Genomic DNA, 13,255 nt, shown 5'->3' with positions numbered 1-13,255 from the left:
CCCTAGAGAAATTAAACTTTTCTTCACTAAAACTATACACAAAAATTAATGGCAGTTCTATTCATAATTACCACATCAACTCAAATGTCTTTCAACGGGTGAGTGGATAAACAGACCAAGGTACATTCACACCATGGAATACAATAGAAAAAAGAAAAAGAAATAGCTATTGATATATACAACAACATGGATGAATCTCAAAGGCACCGTGCTAAGTGAACGAAGTCAGTCTCAAAATTTACGTATTGTATGGTTCCATTTATGTAACATTCTGGAAAAGGCAAAACTATAGGGGTGGAGAATGGATTAGTGGTTGCTAGGGTTTGGGCTAGGGGGAGGGTGTGACTAAAAAGGGGCAACACGAGGGAGCTTTGGGGCTGATGGAACTGCTCTGTATCCTGATTGTGGTAGTGGTTGCCCAAACCTATACATGTGTTAAAATTCATAGAGCTGTTCACAAAAAACGTTGGAAAACATGATCTAAGTAAATTTTAAAAAGTAAGAAACAACAAAAAAACCCCAATTACTCTTAACACCTTTAGTCATGGTAGTTAAACCTAGCATATTTGTCTAAGTAATATCTGTGAAACATTCAAGTTGTATCACAAATATACATGCACATTGTATAGAATTCACAACCCCTTGAAAGAATAATATATACAATTTATCCATTCATAGTAACTGAAGCATAGTTTCATTATTTTAAACAAGATCTTATAGTTTTGTGTGTGAGTGTTTGAGGAAGATTGGCCCTGAGCTAACATCTGTTGCCAATCTTCCTCTTTTTGCCTGAGGAAGACTGTGACTGAGCTAACATCTGTCCCAATCTTCCTCTATTTTGTATGTGGGACACCACCTCAGCGTGGCTTGATGAACAGTGTGTAGGTCCACACCTGGAATCTGAACCCGTGAACCCCAGGCCGCTGAAGTGGAGTGCGTGAACTTAACCAGTATGCCACTGGGCCAGCCCCAACTTATAGATCTTTTAATTTTACTTTTATAAGATCCTGTCTGTTATACATAGAATTTATTTGATCCTTACTACATGCAGTAACTCAGCCCCTAGTTATAATATTGTTTTTATGAGCATATACCAACATCATCTGCTTCATATATATTCACTTTATGATGGGTACTGGGAATATTTTGTGAACAAAGGGCAGGGACTGCCCACGAGACAGGAAGTGCATGTGTCATTCTACTCTGGGAGTACACTTAGCTGTAAATTTATTGGGTAATAAAGAAACCTGTCCTTGAGATAAGTTTTCATGACAATAATCCTGTAAGGATTGGCCATGATTTCTCATCCATTATGGGAAGCATAGTATAGTAGGGGAAATTGCGTACATGGAAATTAGGTTCTGGTCCTACCACCATTTTTTAGGACCAATTATTTGACTTCTCTGGGCTTCATTTGTCTTATCATTAAAACATAACTATTTTCACTTTGAAGTTCTTCAGTGTTCTTTGATGATGTATCTACATGTGTCTAAACAGTTATGTCCTATTACTTGTGTGTTTCTTTGTTTTTAACCTTATTGTTGACACTATTTAGCTGTCTCAGATCTTCCAGATTTTCCCAGAAAGATTGGCTAAGTTTATAAAAAATAGTTTGTTTTGATCAATGCTGTTCTTTATTCATTCATTTATTGATTACTGAGGAGCACTGTGCTAGGTACTGGAGAATTAGAGATGAAATTATTTTGTCCTCAGAGTTATGGTCTCTTGAAAGAGAAAAATAATTATAATAGAGAATGATAAGTGTTATAATACATGTATGTTCTGGAGGCAAGTGGATACAGCTAGGGGACAGAAAATGACTACTGGATGAGACTATGAAGCCAGGTTTTGAAGTGTGAGTAGACACAGAGCAGCAAAGATGGAAAGATGCTGAGATGAAAGATTGCAGTTTCATATAGCAGACTGAAGTGAGTGTATGAGGAGTGCATGGGAGAAGTGTCAGGGCCAGACAGTGAACAGCATTGTGTGTCATACCACATGGTGGATTTTATCCTGAAGGAATGAGGAGCCTGATAAAGGAGTCTAACAAGGAACAGGGACATGATCAGACGTGCACTGGAAAAAGTAGGTTGTATGTCTGTGGGGTAGGGATATAAATAGGAATGTTGATCCTGGAGACCAGTTTGAAAACCATCACACTAATCTAGGAAGGAATGATGCGTGACAGTGGGAAGTTAAGAAGAGAATTCAGATTCAAAGAATATTAAAGAGGTTGAATTGCATGGACTTGGAGAAGAGTTGGAGGTGGTGGGTACATATTTACAGGACAATTGACCACGTAATATGATGCTGCCATTTAAAGTAATTAGAAGCCACACTTCTGCATGTAAGTAGCTGGCGAATGTTGCCCTCAGGACACACAAAACCCCTGAGAAGGCAGCTTCTAGGTATTGATTTTATTATTTTAGAGAGGGAGACAAAGAAGTGTCAAGAAGGTACAGAATTTTGTGAATGCCACACGTCATGTTTGAGGAAGAGTAATCTAATAGTATCTTGGTTTGGAGATGAGGAGATTGGAGGCAGAAAGACCAGTTAGTGAACCATTTTAAGACTAGAAGTAGTAAGAAGACGAGAAAAAGTAGTGGCTCTGCTTTAAACTGAGGACTACGCCAGTGGGAGGACATTAATCTGTAGGATGGGAAAGCTACTGATATCTTTGGGTGGAGCGACATCTCTACTCATGTCTGCGAAGTTGACTCCAAGATCATAAATGATGTAAGTCACCTTGGTGCTATAGAAATACAAATGCTTACATATGTTTTTTTTTGGTCTATCTGACTAGAAATATCTATCCAGTCTAGGTAACCAAGTTACAGCTCAAGAAAGTAAAATTCTCTTTCATAGAAATATCTGTCTACATAATCCATGGCAGATGAAATGGAGAAATCCTTTTTCTGTGGAGCTCCCTTTTTCTGCTCTAACACTGCCAATATTACCTTCCTGTATGAAACTGAAATTGCTGATTTACAGTTTTTCCAGACAGGTTGTAGTTTGGAATTAAATTTGGGAGATACTCAGCTCTGATCAATAGCACAGTTAGAAACTAGATCTCAGGATGGGCTAAGACTGAGGATGTGTGTACTCTTTTATAATAGGCAGATATTTAATGAATTTTTCTTTTTGCTTATAAACAACAGAAATTTATTTCTCACACTTCTGGAGGCTAGAAGTCCAAGATCAAGGCACTGGCAGATTCTGTGTCTAGCGAGGGCCTGCTTCCTGGTTCATAGATGCTTGTCTTTTCACTATAACCTCACGTGGCGGAAAGAGTGGAAAGACTTTTCATACTTTACTCCCACGGTTGGGGAGAGGCCCCTCCTTTGGCCTCCTGGGAAGGCTGAATCCTGCTCTGGCTGTGTGATGGAGATCTGAGTGGACACTGTCAACTAGTGGTGTGACCTCGGGCAAGTCACCTGTCCTCTCTAAGCCTTAGTTTCCTTCTCTATAAAATGGTAGCTATCTCATTAGAGCAATGGGAAGATAAAATCAGTTAGTTCATGTTAAGCACTTAACTCCTGTTAAATAATGTTTATTCATCTATGTATTTGATTAATATTAAATACAAGAGTGTGCTATTCCCACCTGTTTGTAATAGTCAGTTTTGGTACATCTAACTTCAATTCCAATGACCAGGTGATTATACTTAAAAACAAAGTATAAATACAATCTTCTTTGACTAATTATTCTTCCCTAATTAAGGACATTATCCCAAGTATAGTCTTTATTTTGCCATAGGGTAAGTGGAGGGAGATTGGGAAGTGGGAATACAGAGAATACAAAAAAAATTCTGTTGTATTAATCAGACTGTGCATTTGAGAATAAACTTTCTTACAGGGGGATGTTCTTTTTTTGTTCCTATTTATTTATTTATTTTCTTTTTTTTTTAAATTGCAGTAGCATTGGTTTATAACATTATATAAATTTAAGGTGTGCATAGTTATATATTTCAATTTCTGTGTAGATTACATCACGTTCACCACCTAAAGATTAATTGCCGTCCATCACTACACACGTGTGCCTAATCACCCCTTTTGCCCTCCTACCTCCCCACTTCCCCTCTGGTAACCACCAATCCAATCTCTGTTTCTATGGTTTGTTTGTCATTGTTTTTGTCTTCTACGTATGAGTGAGATCATATGGTATTTGACTTCTCCCTCTGACTTATTTCACTTAGCATAATACCATGGGGATGTTCTTATTGTTCAGGTATATTAAAGAAACAAACATCAAAAATGATCCAAATGAACTCAACAATCTTATCAAGAAAAATTCTGATGTGGTAACATGGACCCCGCGACCTGGAGCTACTCTTGACCTGGGTAGGATGCTAAAGGACCCAACAGACAGGTTTGTATTCAATATTTGTAGAGAATAAAAATGGCTTGTGAATTTTCTCAATTTTATGACAAAATAAAGGGCACACCCATGGCCTCTTGACAGGTCCCTATTTGTAGGAATGTATGTTTTTGTTGATTAGCATACTGAGCTTGTTATGCAATAAGATCCACACATCATTTCTTAAAATGGAAATCTTACTATTTGAATAAAATATACTAAGTATCTTTCAAATCTAGAGGGGAAAAACCTGAGTTTTCCCCTAAATTTCTCATCCTATATAATAATTATGCAAATATTTTCCTCATCTCAGATCCTTGAGGATAAAAGGTGAGGAAGTTTTTTCTGTTAATGGTCATTATAATGTACAGCTCAAAGAAAGTTGTCTTACATAAGTAAAAAGCAATAAGCTTGAGAGTTAGTTTTCATATCAGTGTAAACATTACCCACCTGCCTGTTAGACATTTGAACAAGTAACAATGCACTGGGAGGATAATTCAAGAAAAGTTCTGCTGTGGCCTTAATTTGGCTTCTCACAATTGTTCATCTAGATTCCTGCAGGGGCCCCTGACTTCACTCTGTGCCTTCTCCTCCTCCACTCCCCTTTGATCCATCCTCCATGCCAGCCTTTTTCCATCTGGTGTTTATAATCCATTGGTGGGTCATAAAATCAATGGCACTGATCATGACCAGTGTTTTTGAAAAATGAAATAGAATAGAATAGACCTGAGTACATTGCATATAACAAGTGTGTGTTATTTCAGGAAACTTTTGTTTCACAGGTACCCTTGGGACGTTGACCCCCAGAGTCTTGATGTAAAATGTAATTTGTACTGAGATCATAGGCAAATAGTTTGATAGCCCCTCCTCTACATGGCTGCCAGACTATCCTTTTTAAAATGCAAAACTGTTTCTGTTCCTTCCTTGTTTAAAATTCTTTAGGGTATCCCCAGTACCCCCAGGATAAAAGTGGTTTTTATTCTCCAGATCAAGGATGAGAAAGATTTTTAATTATTTCAGGTGTTAGCAGGGCATTCAAGAGCGTTTATCATTTGGCATTAGCTTAACTCTTCCATCATCTCTCTCCAGTACTCCAGATGTACCCTATGGCAGTCGTTCTCAAACTTCAGCGAACAGCAGAATAACCCAAGGAGCTTATATAAATGCCGATCCCTTGGCTTCACCCCTGGAAATTCTGATTCAGTAGATCTGAGTTAGAGCCCAGGGATCTGCATTTGTATCATTGTGTCACACCAAAGCATTTGGGGTAACAAGAGAGTCAATTGTGTTGGATTCTCAGTAGTAAGTCAAAGTCTAAGGGAGACTAAGTGCTTAACTCTGCCTCATGAGGGGAGGAGGACACAGGAGAGAACAGGAAATGTGGTCAAGGAAAGCTCAATCTGAAATCTGCGGCATTTGAACAAGGTCTTGGAGGTGAGGAGGAGGCTACAAGTAGAGTATTTGAGAGTGAGAGCGAGCGAGAGAGAAAGATTGAGAGTCCAGTCGGAGAGAATGGCATGTGCTGGAGAAGGCAGATGTAAATAGTATCATTAGTTTGTTGAATGCAAATACTTCGAATAAGTGGATGTATACCATTCATTCAGAAGTAGTTTATTGAGCTCCTTCTGTATACCAGACATCATACTAGGTACAGGGATAGAGCTGCGACAAGGTCCTTCCCTCATGAAGTTATCCATCTACCTGGGTATGGGGTTGGTAAGTAAAGGCGAAGGAAAAGGACAAGACGGGAATGCCATGTTGGGGCCAGGGTTGGAAAGGCCTTGTGAGACAGTCCAAGGAACCTGCCTGTGAGTAAGGAGAGCCTGAGAAAGTTATAAAGCAAAGAAGGAACATTACTTTGTGGTGTTTTAGAAAAACCATTTCAGTTTGCAAGGAGAACTTACTGGGGAAGAGGAGACAGGTAGGACAACTCTACAGGTAGAGTCAGGAAGGTGAGTGGGAGGCTGTGGCTTTATCCCGGAAGAGATTAGGGAGGCTTTAAACTGAAACAGGAGAAAAGAACTGGAAAAGCAGATTTGAGATATTTTTAGAAGTTAGAAGCTTTAGGATTTGGTAAGTAATTTATTACAGAAACCAGTGCATCAGTAGCTTTGCCTCAGCAATGAATTGAAAGTGTTGAGAAGTGGGACATAGAGACCTACCAGTACTTGCCAAATCTTTACTAGACAGGCAGCTATTTCCCTCCTTATATTTCTCTTATCCAAATCACACCCTATTCCATTCTCAGGGTTCAAGATTCCATGTTTCCTGCAATGATCCCTCTTCACACTGGATGGATAGAGCTCTAGGAATGTCAGAGAACTTCAAATTGCTGACTGGGTTTCAAGATAAAATTTCCCATCAGTCTGTCAGCTGTGGTTTGATCAGTACACTAAGAAGACCATATATTAGAGACAGAAAATTCTGGATATATCTCAAAGATAGGCTAAAGTCATTCATATATGTTCAGCAAATATTTCTTGAGCCCTCTCTATGTGCCAACCATGGTCGCTACTTTCATCAAACTTGAATTCTCATGGAGGGGGCTGTGGGACAGGAGTGAGCAGAAATCCGCAAAATCAGTATGACCACAGTATAGTTAACATTTCCATCATTTGGTTATTGGAACCAAAAGTGTCCAGATCAATGATTTTCCAACATTTTTTTTCCCAGACGTGGACTTTTATCTTCAAATGTGTTCTGACTTGGAAAGCCATCACACTAAACAATTAATAGGAGCTGTTCTGGTTTAGGGTGGGCTGGGGCCACCCTCACCTGTCCCCTGAGGTGCTTCTGTGAGACCCTGGGAATCATCTGGGCAGTCTTAAAGCTACTGTCTGATTGACTGTTGACATTTTGGTGCTGACTTTTGTCTTCCATATTTATTGCTTTCTTCTTTCATCATTCTCTCACCTTCATGTCTTTAAGCAAGGGCATCATAGAGCCTCCAGAAGGGACCAAAATTTACAAAGATTCCTGGGACTTTGGACCGTATTTGAAGATCTTGAATGCTTCTATAGAAGATGAAATATTTCGTCACTCATCCTGGATAAAAGAGTACTACACTTGGGCTGGATTTAAGGATTATAACCTGGTGGTCAGGGTATGCTGTTATTTGTCTTTGCTTTCTTAAATTATGGAACTATATGAAAACCCCTTAGTATTCTAGTTTATTTCTCCATAAGCACTCATTAAGCCTTGAACTGCCTTATTTTTAGAGAGCAGATTTGACAATGTGATAAACAATCCCTTGTTGAAATTTACGGAATGTTCTCAAGTCCAGCTCAGTTTCTCTTTGGAGTATTTTTTCCCCTCCTATCACCACGTGTTTGTTGTTGTTTGTTTCTGCGAGTGTTTTGTTTTGTTTAGCATGGCAGAAATAGCTATTTAAACTGCAGAACTAGAAGGTAGGATCCACCCAAGAGGTGGGAACCTGGAGCAGGGTGACATAGAAGCATGTAAGTCTTATCTGCAGCTGTGGTAAGGACTGAGCTGCACAAACCATGACGTTTAGCCATGAGGTTAAGTTCTAGATCTAGGCTGAAGATATCGAACTTAAATTAGCCCCAACACATACACACAGAGCTCACCAGCCAAGTAGTTCAGGCTATAACCCGGTCACACAAGCCGAGGACATATGCAAAAGCAAATTAAATACTAACAGGCAGGAAGGAGTGTGAGAGTAAGAAGCAGCCAGAAGTGGGCCGGGAGTGCCTGCAGAGTCAATGAATAACCAGCCTCTAATATGGATATTTTCTCTGGCTTCTATTTCATGCCTGAGGTTGTTCCTGGGAAGCAAAGTTTAGGGATGGCATCAGGAAATGGACAACATTCACACTCAGCCCAGGTTTATCTTTCAACCCCTGAACGTTAATACCAGGCAACACTTGCCATTCTCAAAAATAGTGATTCCTAAAAACTTAGGAGTTTTTAGGGGATCAATGCCAGTTGTGACAAAGTTTTTACTGGCCAATAGTGAAATAAGTATGAGCATGTCTATGAGTGTGGTTACAAAGATGTCAACTCTCTTTTCTTGGAATGAATTGTCATTATCCCAAGATTAGGTCATTTCTATTTTTTTAGGTGTTAAAGCATTCTTTCTTTATTGAAATAAAAGGATAGCAAATGTAAGGATTTTTTTTTAGAGTACTCACTTGGCAAAAGAAAATGTTGATATCTCTCTTAGATCCCAAATATTTTTTAGGAAATTGTCTTTGAAATCCAAAGATATGGGAAAATTGGTCTAAAAGATATTTTCAGTTGGACCATTAGTATGAAAAAGAATTTTTTTAACTTTTTATTGAGATTGTGATAGTTTACAATCTTGTGAAATTTCAGTTGTACATTACTGTTTATCAGTCATGTTGTAGGTACACCACTTCACACTTTGTGCCCACCCCCAGCCCCCCTTTTCCCTTTGTCTACATGTTTATGAAAAAGAATTTTTAATGAAACTATTTATGTTTGACTGCTATACGATGATGAGAGACATTCCACATTTTATTCATTCCTTAGCCTGCAAACTTATGGTGGTATTTGATATCTCGTTACTAATAGTACTTAAGATGGTAATAACCTTCCTGTAAATTTGATTCAGCTCGTGACGTGAAGCAGTTTTGCTGTGGAAGACTAGGACTTGAATGCTATCAGTTCAGGAGAGAGGAGAGAGAAAATTGAAGAAAGTGGGAGAAAGAGAAAAGAGGAGAGGGACTCTTTATATTAATTCCAATTCATTGCTATCATTTAAGGGCATTTGGGTCTTACCCATCCAATAATTTTTTAAAGACCTTGACCACCAGATTCATGTGCTTCTTCCCTTTACCATGTTGTCATTTGCACAGATGATTGAGACAGATGAAGACTTCAGCCCTTTTCCTGGAGGATATGACTACTTGGTTGACTTTCTAGATTTATCCTTTCCAAAAGAAAGACCAAGCCGGGAGCATCCCTATGAGGAAGTAAGCAGCAACACTGGTCAAAGTGCTCCTTCCTTCCTTCCTTTCTTTCTTTTTAAATAAACTTTGTATTTTAGAATAACTTCAGATTTACAGAAAAGTTGCAGGGAGAGTACAGAGTATTGTGAACATCTTACTTTACCATGGTACATTTGGCACAACTAATGAGGCAATATTGAAATAATAATATTAACGGAAGTCCATCCTTGCTTCTTTCTGAGTCATTGACAAAGATTGGATTCTCCACCCGCTTACTTCCAGACAGCTGCCGCCTACGCTGCTGTTGGACCTGCAAGTGTTGATCTCTGCTTCCCTTTCTCTTCTCTCCAATGGTGTCTCCTTCCCCAAGGGAACCAAGTGGGTGGCTCTGTAAAAGGAGTTAAGTCAACATAAACCAACACATATTTTGTTGAGCTCCGATTTTGAGCAAACCCCTCACCTGCAGCAGCATGAGGTAAAGGTGAGCCGTGGCCTTGGAGGCAGCCTCCAGATTGGGACTGGTGTCACACCCCTGCTGATTAGGAGGCTTTGAGCAAGTTATTTCACCTGTCTGAACTTTGTGTTTTTTTCCTTTCATAGGGTTTATCCCTGCCTTACCAGTGTTTTTGTGTGATAGTCAAATGACATGATATATGTGAGCATGCATTGTAATTTTACATTCTACATGAATGTAATAATCATTAAATAAATTAGGCTGTATATTCTGCCCTTGAGCTTATTATGTGTGCCATATAAATGTTTGATGCCTTAATTGTAGAGGTTTCAATGTACCTTCATATACTAGATGTGTTCTTAACGCACATTTTAATAATTTGACTTGTATTTTTATGTTTAGTAAAGTACTTGCTATTGAAGAGAATCTTATGCTGAAACTTCAGTGAAACCAATAATCCACTACCTGCTTTATGGGTCTTAAAAAACTAGGTTTTCCCAGATAGGATTTTCACCCTATGTGAAGCACCTGTTTTAAACAAAATGAATCTCTTACATTATTGCTTTATTTACCAAACATGTATATAGCTTGCTGTGTGCCAAGCACAGCTTTAAGCACTTTATAAATAGTAACTCATTTAATCTGACAACAATCTTATTAACAGATATTACCATATTCTCCATTTAGAGATGAGGAAAATGCCATAATGAGAGGTTAAATAATTTGCCCAAGGTGGTACAGCTAGAAAATGGTGGTGCGAAGGTTTGACCATGAGCTGTCTATGCATTTGAAAGTCTATCCATTTAGCCACTGTGTTGCTTCTCAAATCTGGACTTACGAAACCTGTAAATTAACATATCTGTTAGCCTTAAAGGAGATTTATCTTTGGAATTTTTAAAATAAGTTCATTTAAAATATTTAACTGAAAAAAGTCGCTTTTTTTTTTTTAACAATCAAGCATTTTTTAGACTTGCCAGGGCCAAACTGCAAAGGACTTTTCTTTTTCTTATTATTGAATAAATTTGATGTGTGACATTATGTAAATTTAAGGTATACAATGTGGTACTTTGATAAATTTACATATTGTAGTATGACTGCTGATGTAGCAATATTTATGACATTACATGATTATAGTACAATATTATTGTCTCTATTCATTATACTGTGCCTTAGAGTTCTATGGCTTATTTATTACTCATGGCAAGTTTGCACCCTCAAACACTATCTCTCTTATTCCCTGGTAACCCCAGCATTTTACCCTCTATTTTTTACAAGTTTGACATTTTTAGATCCACATATAAGAGATATCATACAGTACTTGTCTTTCTCTGTCTGACTTATCTTCCTTAGCATAATGTGTCAACATCCATCTACATTGTCACAAGTGGGAGGATATCTTCCTTTCTCATGGCTGAATAATATTCCACTGTGTATAGGTACCACATATTTTTTATGCATTAATCTGTTAATGGGTATTTGGTTTGTTTCCACATTTTGGCTACTGTGAACAATGCTGCAATAAACATGGGAGTGCATGTATCTTGTCAAAATCCTGTTTTCATTTCCTTTGGGTATATACCCAGAAGTGGAATTCCCGGATCATACTGTAGATCTATTTTTAGCTTTTTGAGGAAGCTCCATATTGTTTTTTATAGTGGCTGGACTAATTTACATTCTCACCAACAATGTATGAGTTCTCTTTTCATCACATCCCCTCCAGCACCTGTTATCTCTTGTCTTCTTGATGATAGCCATTCTAACAGGTGTGAGGTGATATCTTGTCGTGGTTTTGATTTGCATTTCCCTGATGATTAGTGATGTTGAGCATCTTTTCATGTGTCTGTTGGCCATTTTGATGTCCTCTTTGGAGAAAGGTCTAGTTTTTCTGCCCATTTAAAAAATTGGATTATTTGTCCTTTTGTTATTGAGTTGACTGAGTTTTTCGTATATTTTGGATGTTAACCCCTCATCCAATATATGGTTTACAAAAATTTTCTCCCATTCTGTAGGTTGTCTTTTCATTTTGTTAATTGTTTCTTTTGCTGTGCAGAAGCTTTTGAGTTTGATGTAGTCCCATTTGTTGATATTTTTTCTTTTGTTGTTTGTGCTTTTGGTGTCATGAACAAAAAATTATTGCCAAGACCAATATAGATGAGTTTCTTCCCTACATTTTTTTCTAGGAGTTTTATGGAATCAGGTCTTATGTTTGAGGCTTTCATCCATTTTAAGTTAATTTTTGAGAGTGATGTGAGCTAGGGGTCCAATTTCATGGTTCTGCATGTGTTTCTTCAATTTACCCAGCACCATTTGTTGAAGAGACTATCCTTTCCCTATTGGGTATTCTTGGCTCCCTTGTCAAATACTAGTTGACTGTATATGCTGAGGTTTACTTCTGGGCTCTTTATTCTGTTCCATTGGTCAATGTGTCTACTCTTGTGCTAGTACCATTCAGTTTTTATTACTATGACTTTGTAGTTTAGTTTGAAATCTGGAAGCATGATACCTCCAGCTTTGTTCTTTTTTTTCTCAGGATTACTTTGGATTTTTAGGGTCTTTTGTGCTTCCACACAAATTTTAGGATTATTTCTTCTATTTCTGTGAAGAGTGCCTTTCATATTTTGATGGGGATTTCATTGAATCTGTAGATGGCTTTGGGTAGTATGGCCATTTTAACATATTAATTCTTCTGATCCATGAACGTGGGATGTCTTTCCATTTCTTTGTGTCTTCTTCGATTTCTTTCAGCAAAGTTTTGTAGTTTTCATCGTACAGATCTTTCACTTCCTTTGTTAAATATATTCCTAAGTATTTTATAAATAATAAAATGCTATTGTGAATTGGATAGTTTTCTTTAGTTCTTTTTCAGATGCTTCATCATTAGTGTTAAGTAATGCAATTGATTTCTATATGTTGATTTCGTATCCTACCACTTTACTGAAATCATTGATTAAATCCAACAGGCTTTTGAAAATAAGGTCACTTTTTCACAGCTTTTGATAACGCATCTGCTGGATAAAGCAAGCAACAACTCTGTTGCAGATTTAAATGCACCATGGGGTAAATCATCATGCCTGCCATGTACACAGTGGACTGTAATATGGCTCTCAATTCCTTTATCTCCCTGCATTTTAGTGAGATTTCTAAGTGCTGAGCTTTGCTTAAGGAGATTATGTCTATACTTGGAAGAACTCCTTTTCTTTCTGGAGCCCTCTCATATTGTCTCTCTCTCTTTTTTGGGGGGGGGGGCGCATTAATTGCCTTTCAAACCCATAAGTATATTTTCTATCACTCCAACTGTCCGTCTTTCCTAGATGCATGGTTTCTGTATCTCTCTATCCTCCTGCTGCAATCTGGATGGGCTCCTCTCTAGTTCTACTGTAAATCTGTCACCCTGTGACATCCCTTAGTGGCTTCCAGACCCCACCCATGTCTTCACCTTTTTTGCTTTACTCCTTTATGGGACTTTCTGCTTAAGTAACTGCTGAGGAAAGGGTGCATGGGAGCTAAACTT

At 38.1% G+C, this 13,255-nt stretch overlaps 1 protein-coding gene across 18 annotated transcripts in view; it reads left to right on the top strand.

Annotated features, from left to right (window-relative positions):
• The window catches only part of CMAH (cytidine monophospho-N-acetylneuraminic acid hydroxylase), a 351,661-nt gene that overhangs the window by 329,372 nt on the left and 9,034 nt on the right, over window positions 1-13,255 (top strand). For all 18 annotated transcript variants that reach the window (XM_070244995.1, XM_070244986.1, XM_070244988.1 and 15 more), the window contains 3 exons: window positions 4,228-4,368; window positions 7,285-7,459; window positions 9,198-9,314. In XM_070244995.1, the coding sequence (XP_070101096.1) occupies window positions 4,228-4,368; window positions 7,285-7,459; window positions 9,198-9,314 (433 nt within the window). The remainder of the gene's footprint in view (window positions 1-4,227; window positions 4,369-7,284; window positions 7,460-9,197; window positions 9,315-13,255) is intronic.

Source organism: Equus caballus, chromosome 20 (genome assembly GCF_041296265.1).
Source record: "Equus caballus isolate H_3958 breed thoroughbred chromosome 20, TB-T2T, whole genome shotgun sequence".
Lineage (NCBI taxonomy): Eukaryota > Metazoa > Chordata > Mammalia > Perissodactyla > Equidae > Equus > Equus caballus.
Note: the sequence above shows the minus strand (reverse complement) of the source record. Positions and strands in the feature narration are given on the sequence as shown.